This window comes from Anser brachyrhynchus (genome assembly GCF_964034855.1).
Source record: "Anser brachyrhynchus genome assembly, chromosome: 5".
Taxonomy (NCBI): Eukaryota; Metazoa; Chordata; class Aves; order Anseriformes; family Anatidae; genus Anser; species Anser brachyrhynchus.
In genome coordinates, this window is record NC_137699.1 from 5,608,528 (window position 1) to 5,629,737 (window position 21,210).

At 37.9% G+C, this 21,210-nt stretch overlaps 1 protein-coding gene across 10 annotated transcripts in view; it reads left to right on the forward strand.

The window, feature by feature from the left end:
* The window catches only part of OTOG (otogelin), a 113,209-nt gene extending 98,364 nt beyond the window's left edge, over window positions 1-14,845 (forward strand). For 4 of the 10 annotated variants that reach the window (XM_080595743.1, XM_080595750.1, XM_080595749.1 and 1 more), the window contains 5 exons: window positions 181-285; window positions 709-828; window positions 2,389-2,434; window positions 7,139-7,218; window positions 8,505-11,742. In XM_080595743.1, coding sequence (XP_080451869.1) covers window positions 181-285; window positions 709-828; window positions 2,389-2,434; window positions 7,139-7,218; window positions 8,505-8,705 — 552 coding nt within the window. In that variant the 3' untranslated portion in view covers window positions 8,706-11,742. Of the gene's footprint in view, window positions 1-180; window positions 286-708; window positions 829-2,388; window positions 2,435-7,138; window positions 7,219-8,504 lie in introns of all 10 variants that reach the window. The other 6 variants (XM_080595746.1, XM_080595751.1, XM_080595748.1 and 3 more) reach the window with 5 other exon arrangements.
* The last annotated feature ends 6,365 nt before the right edge of the window (window positions 14,846-21,210 follow it).

Genomic DNA, 21,210 nt, shown 5'->3' on the forward strand with positions numbered 1-21,210 from the left:
CCTGAACATACAGAGCACACAAAAAGCTAGCTACGTGTTTTTGAAAGTTACTTAAAAACTGTCTCTAAAATCAGATACCCCCCCCCCCCCCCCAAAAAAAATAAATCTTCCCATTACACTAATAAAATGTCAAGTTGCACAATGGTGTCATACAAGGATTAATATATTTGATTTTGGCAGAACCAAGTCTATCAACCTCCAAAAGATTTAACAACTTGCTGTGGTAGCTGTAAGAATGTGTCATGTCTCCACACTTTCAACAATGGGACAGTTGCCAATTTTAAGGTAAATTTGTAAATGTCTTATTCTGTCAAAATATTCAGAAGTAAAGAAAAAAATCATGTAACACTCTACATACATTGCTGTATAAATTGTTCAAGTAAGATCTTTATTTGGCCAAATACTAGGAATTGTTTTGCATTTATACAACATTGTTTTTTGGAGAGTCAATTATATAGCTGTCTACGAGGATTAAAGGATTTTGATATACCAGAGAATAATAGTAAACCTGACTATTTTATAACCTCTTTATGTGATTTAGTGGACTTTAAGCTTTGTACTTACACAGAACTTCAAGGTGCGTCTAAATCATGTTTTGCTCTAAGTATTACAAACAAGATTGCATTCAATGGAATTGTATAACAAATATTTGTAGTATTGTTTTTCCTGAGTTGCTGTGTAAAGATTCTGTTTTACAATTCTTAACAGCCTGGTACTATCTGGATTTCAAACTGCATCAGATATGAATGCATTAACACAGCAATAGAACCAGTTCTAGTTGCATCTTCAATTGGCTGCCCACCCTTTAATGAAACAGAATGTGTGAAGGTCAGTGCTTAATACATTGTTTACATTCCACCTATGATTTATGATTGCATGAAAAGATTAACATTGACCAAATACTTTCTGACCTCAAGAAGGAGAAATTACAAATTCTTGCAGTGCCTGCTCTTTGAAGATGAAAAGCTCTACCTATACATGTATAGTGTGCCACCAGACTGCCCAGTTACACAGATGAAGAGGCCACTTCTTATTCTCAGAAAATATTTTCTCTTTTCCTGGAGGATTGTAATATCAAGACAGTTCCTTAAGCAGCTGTCTGAACTTGGAAGATTTTCTGGGTTGAATAACATCTTTATAACTGACTTATGTGTATGGCAATTTGATTTATCATGACGGTCAAAAACATTGAAGAAAATGAAAGATTGTCCAAATATCAGAAAAATCTTTTCAACAGTGAGACATAAGGCTTTGTGGACTAGTTTTGCAGGAAAAGCAAAGGTTCTGTTGCTTTGAATTTGTAAAATGAAGTTAGACTAAGTACCAGCGAATGTATGCAAGAAGCATATCTCATATTCTTCTGTCTAGTTCTAAGTTTTCATGCAGGTGGGAGGATACTTTCCTTAATGAACGACGGTACACAAGCAGGGAACAGTTCCAAAATAACTAGGTAGCTGTAGTTCTTCCTCACTGATAAAAATGCGTTGGTTCTTCAGAGAGTCTCAGTCACACAGCTGGCTTAAATGCTTTTTTTTCTGTTCTAGGGAAATTAAAAAAGAAAAGTTTCTGCTGTCTTCTCATAAAGTTTCTCACATTTGTTCCTGTCCCAGAATCCAGTAATGTGTACTGCTGGGACCCAGTAGCTCAGTAAAAAGTTTGTTCCTTCTTTGTTGCAATATGGTAGATACGTATCAAAAAAAAATAATAATGATAATAAATTGAATAGCTGTCCTTTGAGGCACAATAGACAATTATTCTTTGTTCTGCATAGGAAAGACATGGTGAAGAGTTAAAGCAAAGTGATCATCATGGCTTGAGATACTGAGTTGGACATCAAAAATTGGACTCTTCTTCAATGTAATCCCAAGAGAGTTTTACAAAGACTACTGCTATTCTTCCTGCAGTACTCTGTCAAGTGCTTAATGCTACAGCACAGAAGACAGCCATGACACTCCACAATGAGAAGAGAATGGCCTCTCATTTAGATGAGACTTCTGTTTAGAATTCAGAATCAGTTTTTTTGTGATTGCTGATATAGCCTCTGCAAGAAGTCAAGGTTTTGCTCTAAGCACCATGGTGTCAAACTTAACTAAGTAATTCCCTTTCCAAATTTGGCATTTTGTTAGCTAGTGACGTATAGTGGTATTAAGTGACAGCTACTTAATAACTGATTTGTATTTAAAACTGGCAAGTTAGTTCATTTACGTGTAAACCTTCATCAATGCTCTGGTGTGTTGCATTTGCCTGAATAAAGTTATAAAGATGTAACTGTAAATTGCAGAGCTTTATCTGGAAGATTTTTCTAATAGTGCAGATATGTAGGAATGAATATTTGAAAAAAAAAAAAAAAAGTGTTTTTTCCTCTTTTTTTATTTGTATCTTGGTCAGGTTGGAGGCTATGTTGTACCATTCCTGGAAGGATGCTGCAAAACATGTAAGTGATTAAATGAAATTCACAAGTTTCCACTCATCAAAACAGGTCTGTCTGATTGGTTTTTACCTTAGGAATAAGTTTAATGCTTTACTGCATGGAAGCTTGATTCTGACCTCACTGATCTCAAAGGACATGTTCTTTTCAGTCTCACTTATGTGAATACTAGTGAAGCTAATGGAGTTAAACCAGAAAAAAAAGTGTTTTAGCATTGACGGTTTTACTACACTGATACAGATTGTGGCTGTCAAAGTCACTAACATTGCTACCTTAAGAATGGTGTAGTTCTCACGTAAGTCTCCTCAAAATATTAATTACTGCATTTAATATAGTAAAAGCTACTGTGTTTTGGAAGGTGCCTTAAAACATGCTTCAGTTACATTCATATCTTTGTATTTGATAAAAATGGAGATTGATCTATGCAGTTTGTAAGTGAATGCCATAAATAATTAATTGTAATATTATCTTGGGTTCTCTTTATAAACATAGTTAAAAAGCTTTCAGGAAACTTCTTTTAAAATAACTTATAAAGAAAAAATCCACTTTTACTTGATTACCAAGATGTGTTTTGACATCTGTGAGAGCTAGTAAAGGTGCTCAGGGAAAAAATAAAATAATTCTCTACAGAATATGTTCTACATACGCTAATTCTTAATATACATCATGAGCTAAGTACGTTTTTTTTCTTAAGATCCTGGTACTTAGCTGAAACATTTTGGCTGATTCAGTGAAGAACTTAGCCTAAGGCAGACACCTAACCTGAAAAATTTATGCTCAAATACCTGAAGTTGAGAATTTTACAAGCAATTGAAAAGGAGAATTTACTGGGCAGTATCATATTATCTAAGACAAAAAGGTGCAAAAATGTCACTCTCTTTGCATAAGTGGGTGCAGCAGTGAGCTAAAAGCTATTGGTAGTAGGAGATATATGTAGGGAAGAGAGCAGGAGAAAGGTGCAGGTATTTCCTGATGGGTGGGATGGCACTTGAACAATCGTGACTATCAGAAATGGTACCATTTGTAGAGTTACTGCAGTGCGATATAAATTGCCAGCCAGAATGTAACTTTTATTTTTTTACGCATTACTTACTACACATTTTAGTACAAAGGTTCTTGAAACTGTGGAAGATCTGTTTTTTTGTTGTTGTTGTTGTTTTTTTCTGCTCCCTGTCACTGTGAGGGAATGGTAATATCTTCATGATTTTTTCACTTTAATGGACCTGTGTTATAAACACTTGTTGCTAGCTCTGTAGCCGATTCTGCATTGGCTCTTTGAGATTGTTTTTTGAGATTATCTGACATTATTGTTCAATGCCTTAGCAGCCATATAAGCCAGTTTCTGAAGAAATTTTTATTAAGATGGTTTAAAATCTATTAAGAACCTCTTCAGCAAGGCAGAAGATACTGCTTCTATATTTAGAGAAAGATCATAATCACACTCTTAATTATTCAAGACAAAATAAAATTATTAACGTAGGACATGCACCACAGAATACAATTAAACACTTAAAAATACCCAGTGACTTCTGCAATTTGCATTTACAAGTACATTCATGTTGCTGATTTCACAGCTCTTTATAGATAGCATGGTCAGTGAATCATGTAGTTCAGCCTGACTCAGAACAAATCTGGCATGAGAGCTATCGGTCAATTGTAATTTGTGTGAGACATTTTATGAGAACAGTCATCAGCATGTCATTTTCTTTTGAACTTTTCTTTTTTACTTTATCATCGGAAACAGTTGTGATTTTTTGCTTTATTTTTTAAAATGAAGTCCTCTGTGTAAGCCCCAGGAGTTCCTTGAAAATCCAGAGAGTTTTTACCTGCACTGCTCAGAGAAAAAAATTATACTATTTCTTTCTTTCAGACCAAAAGATCAACTTGAATTTAGGGTACCAGATTGTCTTAGTTATACCAATGTTAGAAATAATTTTCTGAAGACATCTGTGATTGAACCAATTAAAGAATGACTAAAATAATTGGCCCACAATCTAATGCAGCATCCTAAGCAGTATGTTTGAATTCTTCCTGATTTTGACATTATGCAATGCAAGTAATATAGACTTTTTTAGGTTGAATTCATTTCTCAAGTATGTTGAAATCCAATAGCTCCAAAATGTTTCATAGTGATAGGGAATACTCTGTAACACACTGTTCAATATGTAATATTCTTACCAGGTTCTTCAGTGTCAATGTTCCTCCCATTCCTTGTTAGCCCAGTCACTCCTACAGCCTATGCTAACTGTAACACAGGTACATTTTCTGTAAATAAGTAGGATCAACCCAAACAGCACCATTGTTGATTTTCAACAATGTACTCCCTGATAGGAGCATCAGGCTTTATGTTGTCCAGTTCTGCCAAAAGCTGCAGTGTAGTACAACTTGCTCATGGTTCAGAATGACTCACTTTGTGGTTTGGTTTTGTTTTTCATTTTGCACTGCATGGGCAGTGCATTGTTGTTAGCCAACAATATACTGTTGGTAGTAAGCACCTGCGTAGTCTTTAGCTTGCTGCATGTGTAAAATTGCTGTGTTTAAAAAATGTAAGCTAATTCCATGATGTTTACAATGCTGTAGAACATAGAGACTAATAGCTTTGCTTGTTGCAGCTTATTTAATAAATAGTGTTTTTGCAAATGCTGTATCATATAGTTTTGCTTCCAGTGGCATATTCAGTAGAAGTGGCTCTTTCCCTTCCCTGCTATAGTTAGGACAGTATACTGAAAATAGCAAGCCTGTGTTTACTCCATGAAAATTTGAGATTTTCTTTGTTCTTTTTAATCAAGCATGATAACTTTTGCAGTTGTAACATGGTATGAATGCAGTTGTTTTGGCATTTATTTTGTGAAAACACCTCTCCATGTTTCTATAAGAGAAATAATGTTGACTGTAATGTTGTACATTGCTGAGTGATGCATCCGTCATTAAATTTCACTCCTGACTCTAGGAATACTACTATGAAGTCTAGATTGCTCCTTCATACTGACATCACTTCAAGTGACAGGGGTGTTGTGAGTCGACACAAAAAACACAAGGATTTTTGACCATGCAGAACGTGAAAAAGAATCTCATTATAACGTGGCCAATATAAGATGCTCGCATGCTTTGTAAGGCTGTTCAGGGCAAAGCACACCATGTTGTAGAGCTCATTAAAAGCCACTGGACATTAAAGTACATACATGGAAATACTTCATATATTTATTTCTTTATGAGATGCGATGTACTTTCACTGTAGCCCAGATGACGTCATAGCCACAGTTGCACTGAATTCCCCATCCTACACGTTGTGTAAAAGAAGAAAGAACATGAAGAAGACTGTGAGAAACACGAAAGAATGGTGAGTATTTTTATTTTCAAAAGCAATTTTTTCTTCTTTTCTCAATTTTTTCCCTGAGCAAACATAATTCAATAATAGTTAAGCAATAGTCAGCCATTTCTGACTGTAGATTTTTATTTGCTTCCAAGCAGATTCATTGCTGTCCTTTCTTTCATATTCTAGAAACTTCTGCTATGCCAGAGTCAGTCAGTAGCAGACTCTCTTATATGCTGTTTTAAAAAAAAAAAAAAAAAAAAAAAAAAAAAGCTTCTTTTAGGGAAGTTTGACAAGTTTGACAGCAATTAAAACAGGGAACTGGATATTGAGCATTAAGATGTAATAAACCTCTGTCACAGTTCAGTGTTAGATACTGGTCAAACCAGTAAGTCTTTCATTGTCCTTTTTGGGAGCTAACATTATTCACCTTTTGTAGACATCTTTGGATTTCTTGGCTGAAAGAAAATGCAGTTCTGTAAGTGGAGAGTCATGTGGGACTGCATCATAGTGTGTAAAATCCGTGAAACTGTGGAAGCAGTTATAATGAAACGAATGGTTTGGTTTTCTTACAGATCTTCAATGTGGTGTGTTTTCTTCAGCATACAGAGGATCATCTTAAGAAGAAACTGTGCTTTCTGACCTCTAACAACTGAACTTTGGACTGACCTATGTTGCTTTTCATCAAAATGCCCAGGATTTTCTCCTTAAATCAAGTTTAACTGCTTTTACTTTATTTCATGAATTATTTTTTATCGCTTTTATTTCATCCACATACTTTGTACATACTTTTCCGAGAAAAAAATGTGGGCATAATGGTAATGAAAATGTAAATAAAACATTTTATATTGTTTACTTGTGTTCTTTTTCTTATTGAATAAAGCTGTACAGAAATACAAAGTCGTTGTCCCCCCCCGGGCCTAGTTTCCTACAGATCCTGGTGTTGTGTTCATTTTAAAAAGTACTTATACAACTGGAATTCAGTTATTACTATTAATGTTTGTTACAGTTATTTAACAGAAAATACATTTTACACATTTTTAACAAGCTGTCTCACCAAAGTGGTTGATCAGTTTTACAAAATTTTATGAAAGGTAGAGGGAGGGGGCTTACTCTTAAAAAGCTTCTGAATGAAGAATGAACCTTTTAGAATTGTTATTGGAGATACAAGGAGACAGATACTTTAATGCATGAAATAGAATGTTTTAAAAGAATGTTTTCACTTAAATGGATCGTATAGCAAATGTCACTTTGTCAAAGACGATTTGTGTATTTATTGATGGTATTGGGTGTATTCTTCTTTGCCTCTTGACCCCATAAAACATTCAGGAATGTTCTTGCCTCTGAAATGTTTAGAGTTTTGAACTGATATTTTTCAATCAATGCCCATTTTGCAGGCAAGGAAGATGGAAAATTCTGTAAAAAGGTGACTGTTCGGATGACTATTCGCAAGAATGACTGCAGGAGTAACAAACCAGTAAGTAAACAATTATCACGATTTATTTTAATAGACAGAAAAAAATAAGAAAAAGAAAAAGGAAGAAAGAGAACAAAAATTCCACAGTGGTATTGTCTGCATCTCTCTTTTTCTCCCGGAGATGGAAGTCTCTGTGCTTCATAGAACTGTTTAAATGTTTCCCTATATTCTCAGCGATCATCTTTTCAAATAATAAGATAGATGAGGATATGACTCCTGCTTTTGAATGCATTTAGGCTCATGTTAATTTCGTGCAAATCTAAGCTCTTAGTTCACCCTACAGTGCAATTATTATATCCAAATTAACTTTGATATGACAGACACTTGCCAACGGTATACTGCAGCTAAAACTACAGTAGATGTGTTTAATCTTCCGTCTGTGTAGGGACAGTATTTAAATGCCAACATGAAAATAATCGTGGGTCCAGAAATTTGTCTTTAGACAGCAGCAGGATAATGTTGAAATGTGCAAGAAGAATGAGACACTATCTGTATGTCTGCTGAATGATTTACGTTAGGAAGACACCAGCAATGTCCTGCTGGGCAGTAAGACAGTGTGAGCAGCAAGAACAGTGCAGATGTCTGGTGTGAGATGTCTAAGAGCACCTGAAAAAGCTGTAATAGAAGAGTATAGGGAAACAGCTGTAACCTGCGAAATGACACTGAGTACGTTTTGTAGGGTGAACTGTTGTGCAGCCAGAAAATTTAGTCTCAGCAATAAGAAATGCATCAAACAATGCAAAACCTGACTTGAAAAAATTATCAGTTTCTGTGCCTGTTTCTGTTACAGTCTGTATTAGTTTTTGTGTATAATTATTAATAACAATCCTTGGCTTTCCAAAGGATTTTTTCTTTATTTTCTTCCAATAATATATTATTGTTGCCAGTATAGTAGCACTGCATTGGTATACCTCTGAAATTAATACTAGAGAGTTATTGTTGGAACATTCAGTGTTATGTTCAAGTCAAGGTTGCTATGAATACTTGAAAATTCAAACCCAAAATTGTTTCTGTGTGTCTATTAATACTGAAAACCTGCTGTGTTATTGAAGAGAAAATGGAAAGTCATCATTAAGCTCAGTAAGATAACAACTGAAGCTCATCTAGGCAACATATTTTAGTGTTTATTATTCAAACATAGTGGAATTTTGTAAGGGGCTAGAATAAATATCCCCACATTTTTAATTGCTTTGCAGTTGGATTTGGGTGTCTAATTTCTTTAGACTCTCCTAACTTTCTTTCATAATTGCTTAAATTTGCCGGTTATTCTTCATATTTGTTACCAGGTGAACATTGTTTCTTGTGATGGAAAGTGCCCATCTGCAAGCATTTATAACTACAACATCAACACATACGCAAGATTCTGCAAATGCTGCAGGGAGCTCGGACTACAGAGACGAACTGTGCAATTGTATTGCACCAGTAATTCAACCTGGGTCAGCTATACAATCCAAGAGCCTACAGACTGTTCTTGCCAGTGGTCTTAAGAATAAATAAATACAAGGAAAGAAAACAGCAAGCCCAGCTGTTCCCAGCATAAGATAATTTGAATACTTTATCTATTAAAAATAAAACATCCAACCCACTGAATTTTAATAGCTTAACGTTAAAAGATAAAGGAACAAAAATATTTTTGGACTCTTCTAAATTTCTAAAGAATGGCTTTGCATTGTTTTTATTGTGGTTTGTCTTCCTGTTTATTTCACAGGGATTGTTTTAAAACTTTTTGTGATGTGTGCCAGCTTAAAACGTGATTTATGATTGACACACCACAAGAGAAAGCACACCATCTCATTGTTCTCCGTCTTTGTCAGGCACCCATTCCTCCTTTAAATCATTGATACACAGGTGTATCAATGCAGTCTATTATTTTGAATGTATTGTAATTGTGGAAATACATTTGGTGTCTATTAAGAAAAAATGTTTGGACAATATGAGAATTTTCAGTTTAAATCATCTTCCTATAGCAAAGCTGAACATGAATGGGAAATTGTTACACATTTTTTTTTTTTAATCAGGGAAACATTGTCAATACTAATGACTGTATGTAATATTCCCTGGTAATAATTTCAGCTTTTGTAGTGTATTTTATATTGTATTGAAAATCATTATGGCCAACATGCAATGTGTGGGACAGATAGACTGCTTTAGGATAGTCAGTAGTAGTAACTTCTTTCTGCTAAACAGTATGTAATGAACTGACAATACAGTGATCTAACAAACGAAAACCACGTTACGCTCCTTTATATAGATAATACTTTAAATGAACACAGTCATCTTACGAAATGCACCATATTTAAATTGTTTCTTTAGCAGAATGAACCTTGTTTTACACTGATACTAAAGATGTGAAAATTCATTAGGAATAAACAAAACCAGGATTATGAATCTGTCTAAAGAAAAACGTAAGTTGAAAATCTTTGTCATCCATATAAGAGAATGTAACTTCTTATGTCAAGCGTTTGATATTGACAATGTACAATTGTAAGGTTTGGAATTTCAAAAGCAATTTTGTTTATGAACTTAATTAACGTTTTGTTGTAATGAACTAATACTTTTTCTCCTCTAAACTAATGTTGCTGTCCTTTTCTTTCCTCACTAATGCCAAGATGCAGCGAAAATTCAGTCGCTTTAATTTTGTAGATCAAAACTAAAGATAGCAGTGATATATGCTTAAGGCCCTAAAATGTAAAAATAGTTCTTGGCATAACTTGTTTGAAAGTTGCTTGTGTGCAACTTTGCATTTAATCCAAAGAAAAATGTGTTGTTAAAATCAGCCATGAACAGTTTTGATACTAATTTTGTATACTGTACATTACATTCTTACAATATCTAATAAACACCAGGGGGTCTTATTTTGTTACAATTAATTTTGCTGTCATTGTTGAAGCAGCTTACTGTCATGTGATTCCATGCATGATGTGTACTAATTTGTTTTTCAGCAGTGCATATGCTTCAGAAAACTACAAACTGAGGAGCAGGAAAAAAAAAAAAAAGCGCTATTTACAAGACATTGAGCCGAGCTAAGTTTTCAAGTGCCTAAAATGCAAGCTTTTGTATTTGCAAAGGTGAACTTCAGCTGCCCTTTATACCAGCTGGCAGATGTCATCCAAGAGGGGAGGAATTAATAGAAAGCTGTTTCTTTTGCTTTCAGGCAAGATGGTTTTCAGTGCAAAGTGCCAACCACCATATTAAGGGACTGAACAAGACAGGAATTAGCACAGCTATGCTACTCTCAGCTGAGGCCATGTTCCCTGCTCTTCCCACTCATGCTAATGTGAAAATGCTTGTTGCTTCCACCAGCACAAGGCAGTTACTTCAAAAGCCATTTAAGTTCCAGGCTTTCAACTCGTGGTTTTAAGAGCAAGTTAATACCGATTTCTATCATGCAGTGAGAACAGGAAGAAGAGTGTGGCATATCCAGTAACTATAATCAAACACTGATATGCTTCTACTTCAGGAGTAAAATAATAAACATTGTGTTAAGTCCCTGCTTCTGGTTTTGTAAACATTAGGCTTATGCCGAGAGAAACAGGAGGAAAGATCCAGACTGCCTATGACAGAGGAAGCCACTTTTATCCCGTGATTGGTGTTGAATTCCTTCACAGATGCTTAGCCTGTCTGTCTGTGGTTAGTTCAAAGCAATCCAAGCCCTTCTCGTGTATTTACCTTACTCTCTGTTTGCACAAAGCAACTCAGCTGGAGAAGGATTTGGCCTTATTTGCACTTCCACATCTTCAGAAGCCAAGGAGACCGTAACTTGCTGTGGATTTCATCTGACCTTCCCTGCAGGAGGCACTTGGATTGCGCCAAAATCTGAGTCCTAGAACAACTTTAGTTTTCCTTCTTACAAGTCAATTGCCTTCTGTTTGGTTATGTAGGTGAAATATAAAAGATATATAGCACTGAAATTTTGCTCTTTAGGATAAATACATTCTACCATCATGCTATTAGTCTTGGCTGTATTATTCTTAAAGGCAAGGAAGCACTTGACTGTAATAAAATACCGAAGCCTCTACATAAGTTCTCACAGTGATGAAAGTTAATCCTGCATTTGGCACATAAAAAAGTCGGTGGAAGGAAAATCACTTTCTAAAAGTATTGCTACGGCAACATACTGCATCGTTAGAGTTGTTTGTGTTACAGCAGGGTGCTGCATGCTATTCAGAGATGAAACCATAACTGGGTCCTCCAGTGAATTCAGCAAAAACGCCCTGTAATATTTTGTAGAAGAACGGTGTCTCCTTAGGGATCTAAAAGAAAAAAATAGAAGAAAATAATAAGGAAAAAGCAAGCTTGGCTTTAAAAGGCTTGGGCTGCCTCTGCTGTGGCCAGCCCTGCACAGCCCTGCTGGCAGTGGACTTGAGGAAGGTTTCACCAGGAGGTGTGCCTGCACCTTCTGAGTTTTTGGACTGCTCCAGGAAAGCGGTGCCTGTGCTTTCCAGGCTAGCCGAGCCTGCCACTGGGGTTTCCACCCACAGGGCTTTCCACCTTGACTGTAGCCTTGCCTTGCCTCTGTGAGGGAGCAGCACTGTGCATTGGTACCAAGTGATTCTGTAGGGAGGGGCACTGGACTTCAAAAAGAAAAAAAAAAAACAAACTAATCCACCAGGTGTCTATCCAGCAGATACTAGGTAGTTTGGTGAGCCACCTCAGCTGGGTGGCTACTGGGATAGCAATGAGGACAAAGGCTCAAGCAGAGCACACTGCTGTGAGAAGGAGTTTGCTCCTTCACAAATAGCAGGATAAAGCGGGATTACATCTTTGTGCTGCTACAATAGTCTTGCCACCTTTCAGAGAGGTAGGCACTGATGGCTGTGGCCTGGAAGGGCCTGCCTCTTCCCAAAATGCTGATCTACACTAGGTGAAGCCTGTTTCTGACGCCACAAAAAGGGTGGAGGTGGTGGGTGCTGTGTTGTGATCAAGAGAAGAATAGAGGGTGCTGTGTGGGGGTTACTTTCTTGAGCTAACCCTATTTTTGGAAGCGAACAAGTGGACTGTTGATATGGGGCCAGGGGGATGTAAAGCTGGGGAGAGGAGGAGTGTGGCCTTAGAAGGCTCTGGTGGGGGTTTTAAGGGCTTTCCTCAGGGTTGGTCCATCCTGTTGGGACTGGGAGAAAGATTTGAGAAGGTAACATGCTGTAAAAGCTAACTTCAAGAGGTGAAAGCAGTAAGTAAATGAAAATGCTGTTGGTGTTGTGAAGTCTGCTTTTAAAACTGTACTGAATTTTACGAGCTTGTTGGTGTAGCTTCTTATGTTGGTGTAGCTTCTTAGGTTCTTAAATCTTCTAGGAGAGGTCAGTCTTGGTCGGAGAGCAGGCTTACTTGCTTCCGTAGGTCTGGAGCTGTGGTAGCTGCTATGGGAAGACAGTTGCCAGCCCCTAGTGTCCTCTGGTTTTCTTGTAGAGCTTTGATTTTTAAGGCTATCTGCAGAAATGGATTTCTAGAATCAGCTTAATTTAGCTTTAACTCAGAAATGAAGCTCAAGTGATTGCTCTAAACAAATGATTGCTTAACATTTTTTTGGCTTCTGACAGATACAACGAGGTGTGCTGGAAAGTTGTTTGTCCTGAACAAGGGAAACAAACAGAAAGGTAGGCAGTGGACTCTTTTTCTGGAAGGGGCGGGGTATAAAAGTTGGCAGCAGTATTTTTTGGTTTTGTTTTCTTCTTGATCTCTAGCATAATAATAAAGAACTTTCTGTTTAACATTTAATCAGTGATTTGCATATGAAAACATTGCTTGTTTGTTCTGGTGCTGATTGCTCATTGGTACCTCCTTTAAAAAAATACTTTACTTGCATTACCTCGAGCAAGCTTACTCAGCCATGAATCACAGGACAATATAAATGATTTGGCAGCTGGAACTTTGAGTATGATGAATATTGGCCATTAAGAAAGGCCTTTTAAAAAGAAATATAATGATATCAATTGTGCTATCTAAACTCTCATTGTCTGGGTTATTAGTACATGATCTGGTCTTAGAGTAACAGCCTCTTGAGTAATGCTTTCTGTAATTAGTGATACTGCTGCCTGGTAAATTGATTAACGTAGAATATTGGCATCTGTTGGTCTGCAGTTTAATGTGAACTGTTAGTCACAAGTTAAATAACTTGATTCTCCTCAGATGGCCTTGCAATGAAGTCAGACAAATAACATTCAAAAAAAATCATCTTTTATCTCTGCCCACATCATCATCTCTCTCCCCAGTGCAAGTGGCTATCCATGAATAATTAAAATGAGGTAACAGCTGCTATGCAGATGGTGATTTTGGGGAAAAATCCCCTCTCAGTGTTATGAAGACATCTAACCTCTTTAGAAATTGTACCTGACAGACTGTCATCCCCTCAGGTCTGCTTTCTGTGCAGACTTTTGACTGAGGCTTTGATCATGTCAGCTGACTTCAGCTGTTTAAAAAATAGATATCTGAATTAACTCAGTTGTCTAGGTTCCATCCATCACCAAATAGAGGTGCTTCCAGGGAATGACTCATCCCATCCTAAAATAAGGGTCTAAGATGGATTTAGTGAATCATCCTTGAGATGTACCAACTTTCCTTTTTGCTGTAGAGAGAACTTGGATGGCAAGATGTAGTTAGGCACCTTATTTTTAGGTCATTAAAATTAGATGGAATGAAATTCACCCTTAATGGTCCGAGGTGACATGGTAGGCTCATAAGTCAGTCTCATAGTATATATGGTGTATCTTATCTGCCCTCCTGATGGGTGGTGAGGAATGAAAATACTTGAATTGCATAAATCTGAATATAATGTAATGTGCTTTCTGTAGTTTTTCCTGTATGTCTTTAACTATGCTCATTTATTATGACAGCTGTACCTAAACTGTACCTGTGTCTATATTGCTGAAGAAAGACGACATCCATGAAAGATGTCATTGATGCCAAATCTTCAAGATGGGAAGGTACAGCTAGCTGTATCCATTACCTGTCCAGCTGTGTTTGTGAAGATGTGATGCATTTATCACCATCACAAGGTGTTATACTAGCTGATCTCTGATCTCAGAGATCTCTGAGCTGAGTGAAGTTTAAAGAACTTCTATTTTAGAGACCTTTTGTTGTGTAGGTGTTGTCTTGAATCTTGAGAAATTATTTGCAATCTTGCATTCTCAACTTGTGTTTTCCAATATGTTTAAGCTAATGTGATTTTTCATAAAGTTATGAAACCTGTTTACAAAGTGTCTTTGTGTTCTAGCTCTTCAGAGTATCTGGAATTGAGTTCTAGGTAGCAGGAGGGCTTTTCTATACCCAGGCCTTTACTGATCATTTCATTGATACAGTTGCCAAGGAGCAGTTTCAGACCTCAGTTACATGCTTGAAAGGAACATCAGTTTTGGTGTTTGTTTTTTTAAAGACTGATGTTAGTTCACAAACTGAATATGTGAGATTTGTCAAAAACGTGTTTTGTATAGTAGAAAACTGGAAAGAGGGGAGAAAAAAAACTATAGCAGAGCCTAAGCACTTTATTAAGATTTCTTTTTGATTAATAATGCAGAAGTCTGATCTTAAGCATGAAACATCAAAGGCAGAATAGCTGGAGTAATGCTTTATGTCACGAGCATGCCTGCTCTTGATCACTTGCTTTTAATCCTCCCAGTCTCTTCTGGACCAAGTTCCCTATTGAGCTCCATGTTGACTTTTTATTTTTTTTATTTTACTGAACTGGGGGGGGGATCAAGAAGCTTAGTAGACCTGCTGTCTCACTTTGCCATATGGACAGTAGTGTGCTTTGAGAGCTTAATTTCCACACTCCTTTTCTGATGTGTAACTGGATACTGTCACTGTGGTCTGTCCTCCTTATATTTGAAAGTGATGGCCATGATGGTTCAGATAGAATTTCTGGTGTTCTCTAATGGGGAATATCTTCTCCCATTCTCTTCCAAAGCAACTATGATAACCACAGGGAGACATTCGCCAGCCTAGAGGAGCTCTTCAGCTTCACTCCATCTATGCAGCAGCATGTGGCACAGGCTCCCTGTCATATTGTCTGCCTCTCCAGGCTTGCAGCTTCATCCGCAATTTATCACTTTATTTAATTTAAATAAAAAGGTGGTTTTCCAACAATTTTCCAACAACTCCCTTATTTTGTTGGAATACCAGTATTTTTAGATCATGGCACCCTGTCCCTTTTCCCTCTCTTTGCAACAGGGGAAGGAAGAAGATGAGGTGTGAGATTTTGAGGCAAACTTTTCAAGTTCATCTTTTCAAAGGGGACTGGCAAGTCCAATTCCCATGAACATGTTATATAGGGGAAAGTCAGAATCAGCGTCTAAAGGGTCTGTTGTGAGTTTGAGCATCAGAGAGAGAGGGGTAAAAAATCCCTTGATAAGGGAGGTAAAGCAACATATGTGTATTTCTGGTAGCAATGGGCCTGAGTGCAGCCCTTACTGTAATATTGATGTGGGTTTACTATGTGTATCCAGTCCCTGCTGTCCATGTGCTTAGCTGGTGCCACCAGGATAAGATGCAACTGGTCAGATCAAGTCAGAAAGGAAGCGGCTGGAGACTCCTGCTGTTCTCCCCCAGTGAATGCCTCTGGAATTCTTGATGTAGAGTTCTGGCTCTGAATTATTTCTGCCAGATATAGCCAGAATTAAATCTGGCTGTGTCTGTGCTTTCTTGGGGATGTGGTTTGGGACTTGTCTGTGTGGCTGCAGGCACCCACAAAGTTCAATCTCTATAGCAGCCTGGGTGAGAAGCTTTGAGCTGCCCACCGAAATAGAGTTGTAGGCTACAGTTAGAAGATGTGATTTCCATCATGTCACTTAAGGAATCACAAACTGATTCTTTCATTACCAGATTTTATTTTATTTTTGAAGGGGAGAAATACTTTCCAAACCTGTTTTTAATGGAAAGCTCTCCAAATGCTGCTTTGCTTTCAAAATACAGTTTTAGAACTTCATTGCATGTTCAGTAGGAGTTGGTAGTCTTGCCACTGTCCCATCCATATGTTGTGGGCTTAAATAAGGAGTATGGGACCTTCAGGTAGCTTTGGTAGTGGGAGTCCTGTAATTACCTATGATGGACATGAAAAGAAATTATGTCCCTAGACCTAGTACTCTGTAAGTACTGTACTTAAACTAATCTCTGGAATTAAACTCATAGAACTGTTTCACATTTGCTTCTCAGCTCCATGGCTGGCAGGAGAGAAGGAATGGGAGGGGGGGTGAGGGGGAGGAGGGCAGGAAGGAGGGAAGGTAGATTCCTTAGGCTTTGTTTGGCTGTACCATAGCACTTCTAAATCTTCTGTCAACACTGGCGTGACGTTGCATTCATTAAAAATGCACAACCTTTTTAAAGATCCATCTGTTATATAAATAAAAATAAGGCAGCCCTATAGTTTTATGGTATGCTAATCCTGCGTAGCCATGGCCTAATTATCAAATGATTTCATGCTACCCTGGTGGCAGGCAATGTCCAGACCACTGAACACTTGCTATGGATCTCTTATGAAATCCCTCTTGCACAGTTTCATTCATAAATTTACCATGGCTTTTAAAACAAAATAGTTTGCTTATACAGCAATATCAAGTAAGGCAGTGTGTTTCCAGAACACAGCAACTTTTTTCAGATGCTCTGCTTCATGCATGACTGAATAATTGGTGGCAAACTCCATTATTGCTTTCTTTTACCTTAAGTGGAAGCCATGCTGTTGGTAGGTAATGCATGCTGGAAAGCTCAAAGGCTGGATGGCCATGTTGCACCCAGGGCATACCTTTGTGGAGCCTGAACATTCGTCTGTCTATACCAAGCTTCATTTTGGTGACTTTTGTCACAGGTCAGACACAACACTCCTGATCTTCACCCATTTTCTTGCTCTGTTTTGGCCACACTGGAGCTAACACGGAGGTGTCAGGTCCTGGTGTGCTCCTCTGATGTTCCTCCTGTGCTGCCCAGTGTCGGCTCCCAAGGGAGATGTGGTGTGTTAGGGCATTGGAACATGCCGCATTACACTTGGAAAGCCAAAATCCAATGAAAAATGCATTTTTGTTGGTTATGCTGTAATTATAACACTGGAAAAACTTAGAGTATTGCTTGGCAGGAATGACTGGTGAAATGGTCTGTTTATTTCCACAAGGGGATTTTTTTAACCTTAGACTTCAGTGCAAAGGGCTTATTCCCAAGTGATCATGAAACCATTAACTCCAATAACAACTGAACTATTTAAAACAGAATTGGAGTATTTGCCCAGAGTTACCTTAGATTGCAATTCAGCCTAAACAATTCCATGTCATCTGCGCCAGCTTAGTGCCATCTGGTCACTTACAAGATAAGATTTGCAGCTTAGCAAGAAATCTCCCCTTTTCCTTGTAACAGGGAGGGAGCGATCCAGTAGTGTCATTTTCTCTGGGCTTGCACCATTCCCTTTTTTTATTATTATTTTTTTTTTTAGGCCATACGTTTCTTATAGATGCATTTCTCTTCATATTTGGCTTTAGTGAAACAAAGAAAATATCCTGACTTTAATAGTAATATTTTTTAATAAAACCTGCTGATGTGGAATTGAACAAAATAGATTGCATAGATTGTACTTATTTTTTACCCTAAGTTTCTCCCACCCTTTCAGCTGTTTGTCTTTTTCTTGATGAAATGTTTGTCACTTCAATTACTTCCATATTCTAGTTCAGTCCACCTGGCACAGACAAAAAAAAAAATATTAACCTCTTTTGTTTGTTCTAAGATTCTTCAAATAAACATGAGTAGTAGCACCACAGGAATGTTTTTCACCTGTTTGTTAGCAGCATCCCTGATCTCCTGTGAAAGTTGAATGTATTCATTTCCCTCTTTTCTGACCCAACTGATTCTGACCTGGGTATTTGTAATAAGCTGGAAATTTCAGTGAGTTGAACGCTTCTCACTGAAGTATGTGACCTGCTTATTGCTCACTGAGCCTGCTGTTGTTACCGTGTCATTTGAAGTCCCAAGTAGGTGATGTTTGCAACATATTCTTTAAAATAAGATGCTGCTGTTCTCTGTGAAAAAAAATGCTCATCCAGAATGTCTTAAAAAGTGTTTATAGGATGTTCAATTCAAATAAAATCTCATCTGAATAATTTGAATGAGAGGTGGTTGGGGACTGGCTGGGAAATGGAGCCAGGCTGTGCCAGTGTGCAGATCCACTGAAGCCATGCGCCTTATCTCCAGGCGGCTGGACCCCCACTGTCAGCAGAGGCTAGGCAAACACAGACAAGGTGGAGGGAATATCATTAATTTTTTTTGTCTGTGGTGCCCCAATGTGCCAGTCTCCTTTGTGGGTAGTCTGAAAGCTTCTGCAGTACAGGCAATAATGAAAAAGCCCCCAAGTAATCACAACAGCTTTCCTCCACCAGCTTTCTCTGCTTCTGCCCCTCTCCTTCTTTGTCCTCTATGCTTTTGTTTTTTCCATCATCCAGCTGGCATGTAGTAGCTACACAATGGTAGAGCTTGGCTGAACTGGATTGTAGGGGAGCAACTAGATCTAGGCAAACCAGGGGAACTTTTACAGGCTGAAGGGACCATCTTTGTCCTCTGGCTGGCCTTTGCCAAGTTTCTGTTCCAAAGCCTTGTAAGTGTTAGAAATTCCCAGGGAAATGACTCAGATTTTTTTTTTTTTATTATTTTTTAAATATAGGACATGCAAATAACTGTTTCAGCTGAGATCTTCGACAGCACTCACAGTAAATTCAGAGAGGCATATCTCCCTTACAGGAAACTGCTGTCTGAATTACTTGTCAAAACCATAAAATTCCAAAGTTAGGAAGAAATTAGCTGAAACCTGTTACTTGCTCCACAAAGAGCAAGTGATGGTGGGAGGGAGCAGGAGCAAGTGCCCACACCCTGGGCTAGGTCAGCCTGGTCAGCTTCCAGTCAACGGGTAACTGGAACAGCTTTCGCTTGATATTCTGATTATACTGCAAGTGTGTGTGCACTATGTGTAGTACAATGTATGTATATGTATAGGCACACAAGGGAGAAGTGGTACTGGTGGCCAACAAACACCGCTCAGTAGTCACAGATATTTTCTCTTTGTACCTGTTGAATGTTTCATTAAAACACCTTTCATTTTATATATGCATCTGTTTATACAAGTAGGTCAAGCCAGATATCACTGTATAATGTGATATAATGCAGGTTTTTTATTCAATTTTATTCAAAGCACTAGTTACTAATTAGATTTTCAGTTCATTGACCTTGTCACATCTCTGGATTTCAAGATGTTAAGAATATTTTCCGAATGGTCAAATCTCATATTTAAAATTCTAATGTATTTTACATAACATAAGAGATTTTTAGTACCAGAAAAATTCCATTTTCCTCAGTCCAGTTTCAGGTTCCTAACCTGATTTTCTGGGCTTAATCCTCTTCCTGTTGAAATCAATAAGTACATTGTAATATAATGATTCACGTTCAAGGTTCAACCATAGAAAATTAAGACTACATGCTGATTTTACTGCCATTGTTGAAAGATGATCTCTTAAAATGTGTAAAAGCACAATAAACTCTTTAACTCTTTCAGCCCTAATCTTTTTTCTTCAGAGAATCTAACACAAAAATGGACCTTAGCTTTGGACCTAATGCTGGCAGGAAGATTTATGCTGAGAATATTTAGATACAAATATGCTTGTGGTTTCAAGTGCTTTGTTGAGGATACACAAACGCAAAGGTGCTGTCAGTCATTGAACAATATGGAGCATGACTTGAGATGCCAGGAAAACCATGGTCTACTCTGTGCACCTTTCCTGATGCTTGACTGTCATTTTTTCTTTGCCTCAGTTTCCCCAGGTGAATAATGAGGATGCTCCAAAAAAAAAAATCCAAGACATTTTTTTGGTATCTGTAGATGAAAAGACATCCAGGTTGGAATGTTTGGTGTTTTTTTTTTCTTTGTGTAAAAACTAGTCACTTATTTCAGTAATGTTGCCTTCTTTCCTTAAGTAACACATGTTAAGACTGAAAGCAAGTGGGGTGTATTTTATTCTTTTGGTATCAAACAGTGGAATTGTACTGTAGAAGTGTGAGCTTTCGTTTTATTTTTTTAACCCTTTAGGAGTGCTGGGGAAGAGCCTCAGCCAGTCTCTCTTGCTGGAATGCACTGGATGTGCTCTGAAACTTTGGGATGACACCTTGTGATGCTCTGCGTAAAGGTCCCACAGTTGAGAAGGTCCTGGCTGGTGCTTGTGGCAATGGTATGACTGCATGTAGAAAGATATTTTATAATGAGCTTTAAGTTGTGCTTCAGGTTGCCTTCAAATGGCTCTTTTGGAAGCAATAAATGCCACATCTTCTGCTTTGCTGCAACCACAGGGTGGATGAGAGGGGCAAAGTCTGTCCTTGGCTGACCTGGTTAAGTGTGGGGACATGGTGTGGGCACCTGGGCACAGGTTCATGTGGGAAAAGTCTCTACCACCTCTTTGCACTGGCAGTATCTATGTGGGACGTTAGCATCCTGGTACCACCTGGCTCCTTCCTGGGAACAAAAGCCAATGCACATCCTGTAACTTCTATTCCTTAAACCGTGAAATTGCCTGTTAGTGAAATAAATGCACCTGCAGTCTCTGCTTAGGACTGTTTAGCATCCCAGTTGAACTCTTTTTTTTTCTTACCTCCCCAGTTTCTAGGAAAGAAAAATGACCTACTTCTTCTCCCTGCCCAACCCACAAGACTTTCTGGGGAAAACCATCCGTTCTCATTAGGTTTGTCTGTCTCTTTCAGTCTCAAGGACTTGCCCATGGTTGCTGAGCTCTTCTCCCTTTCTGGATTGGGTGGAGGAAATAGTGTGTTTGCTGCCAAAATGGGGCCTTTTCCTGGCTTCTAAGTTTCATAAAAACTTTTATAGTCCAAAAATATACATTACAAACAACATCCACTTTCTTTGGCAGTCCCTATCAATTCCAGTTGAGACGTATCCATAGTATAAAACATTGCTTTTTCTTTCTTCCCCCTCCTAATTGTCATACCCACCAAGGCAGGATTGGCAGGTTGCAGTTACTCTCCTCC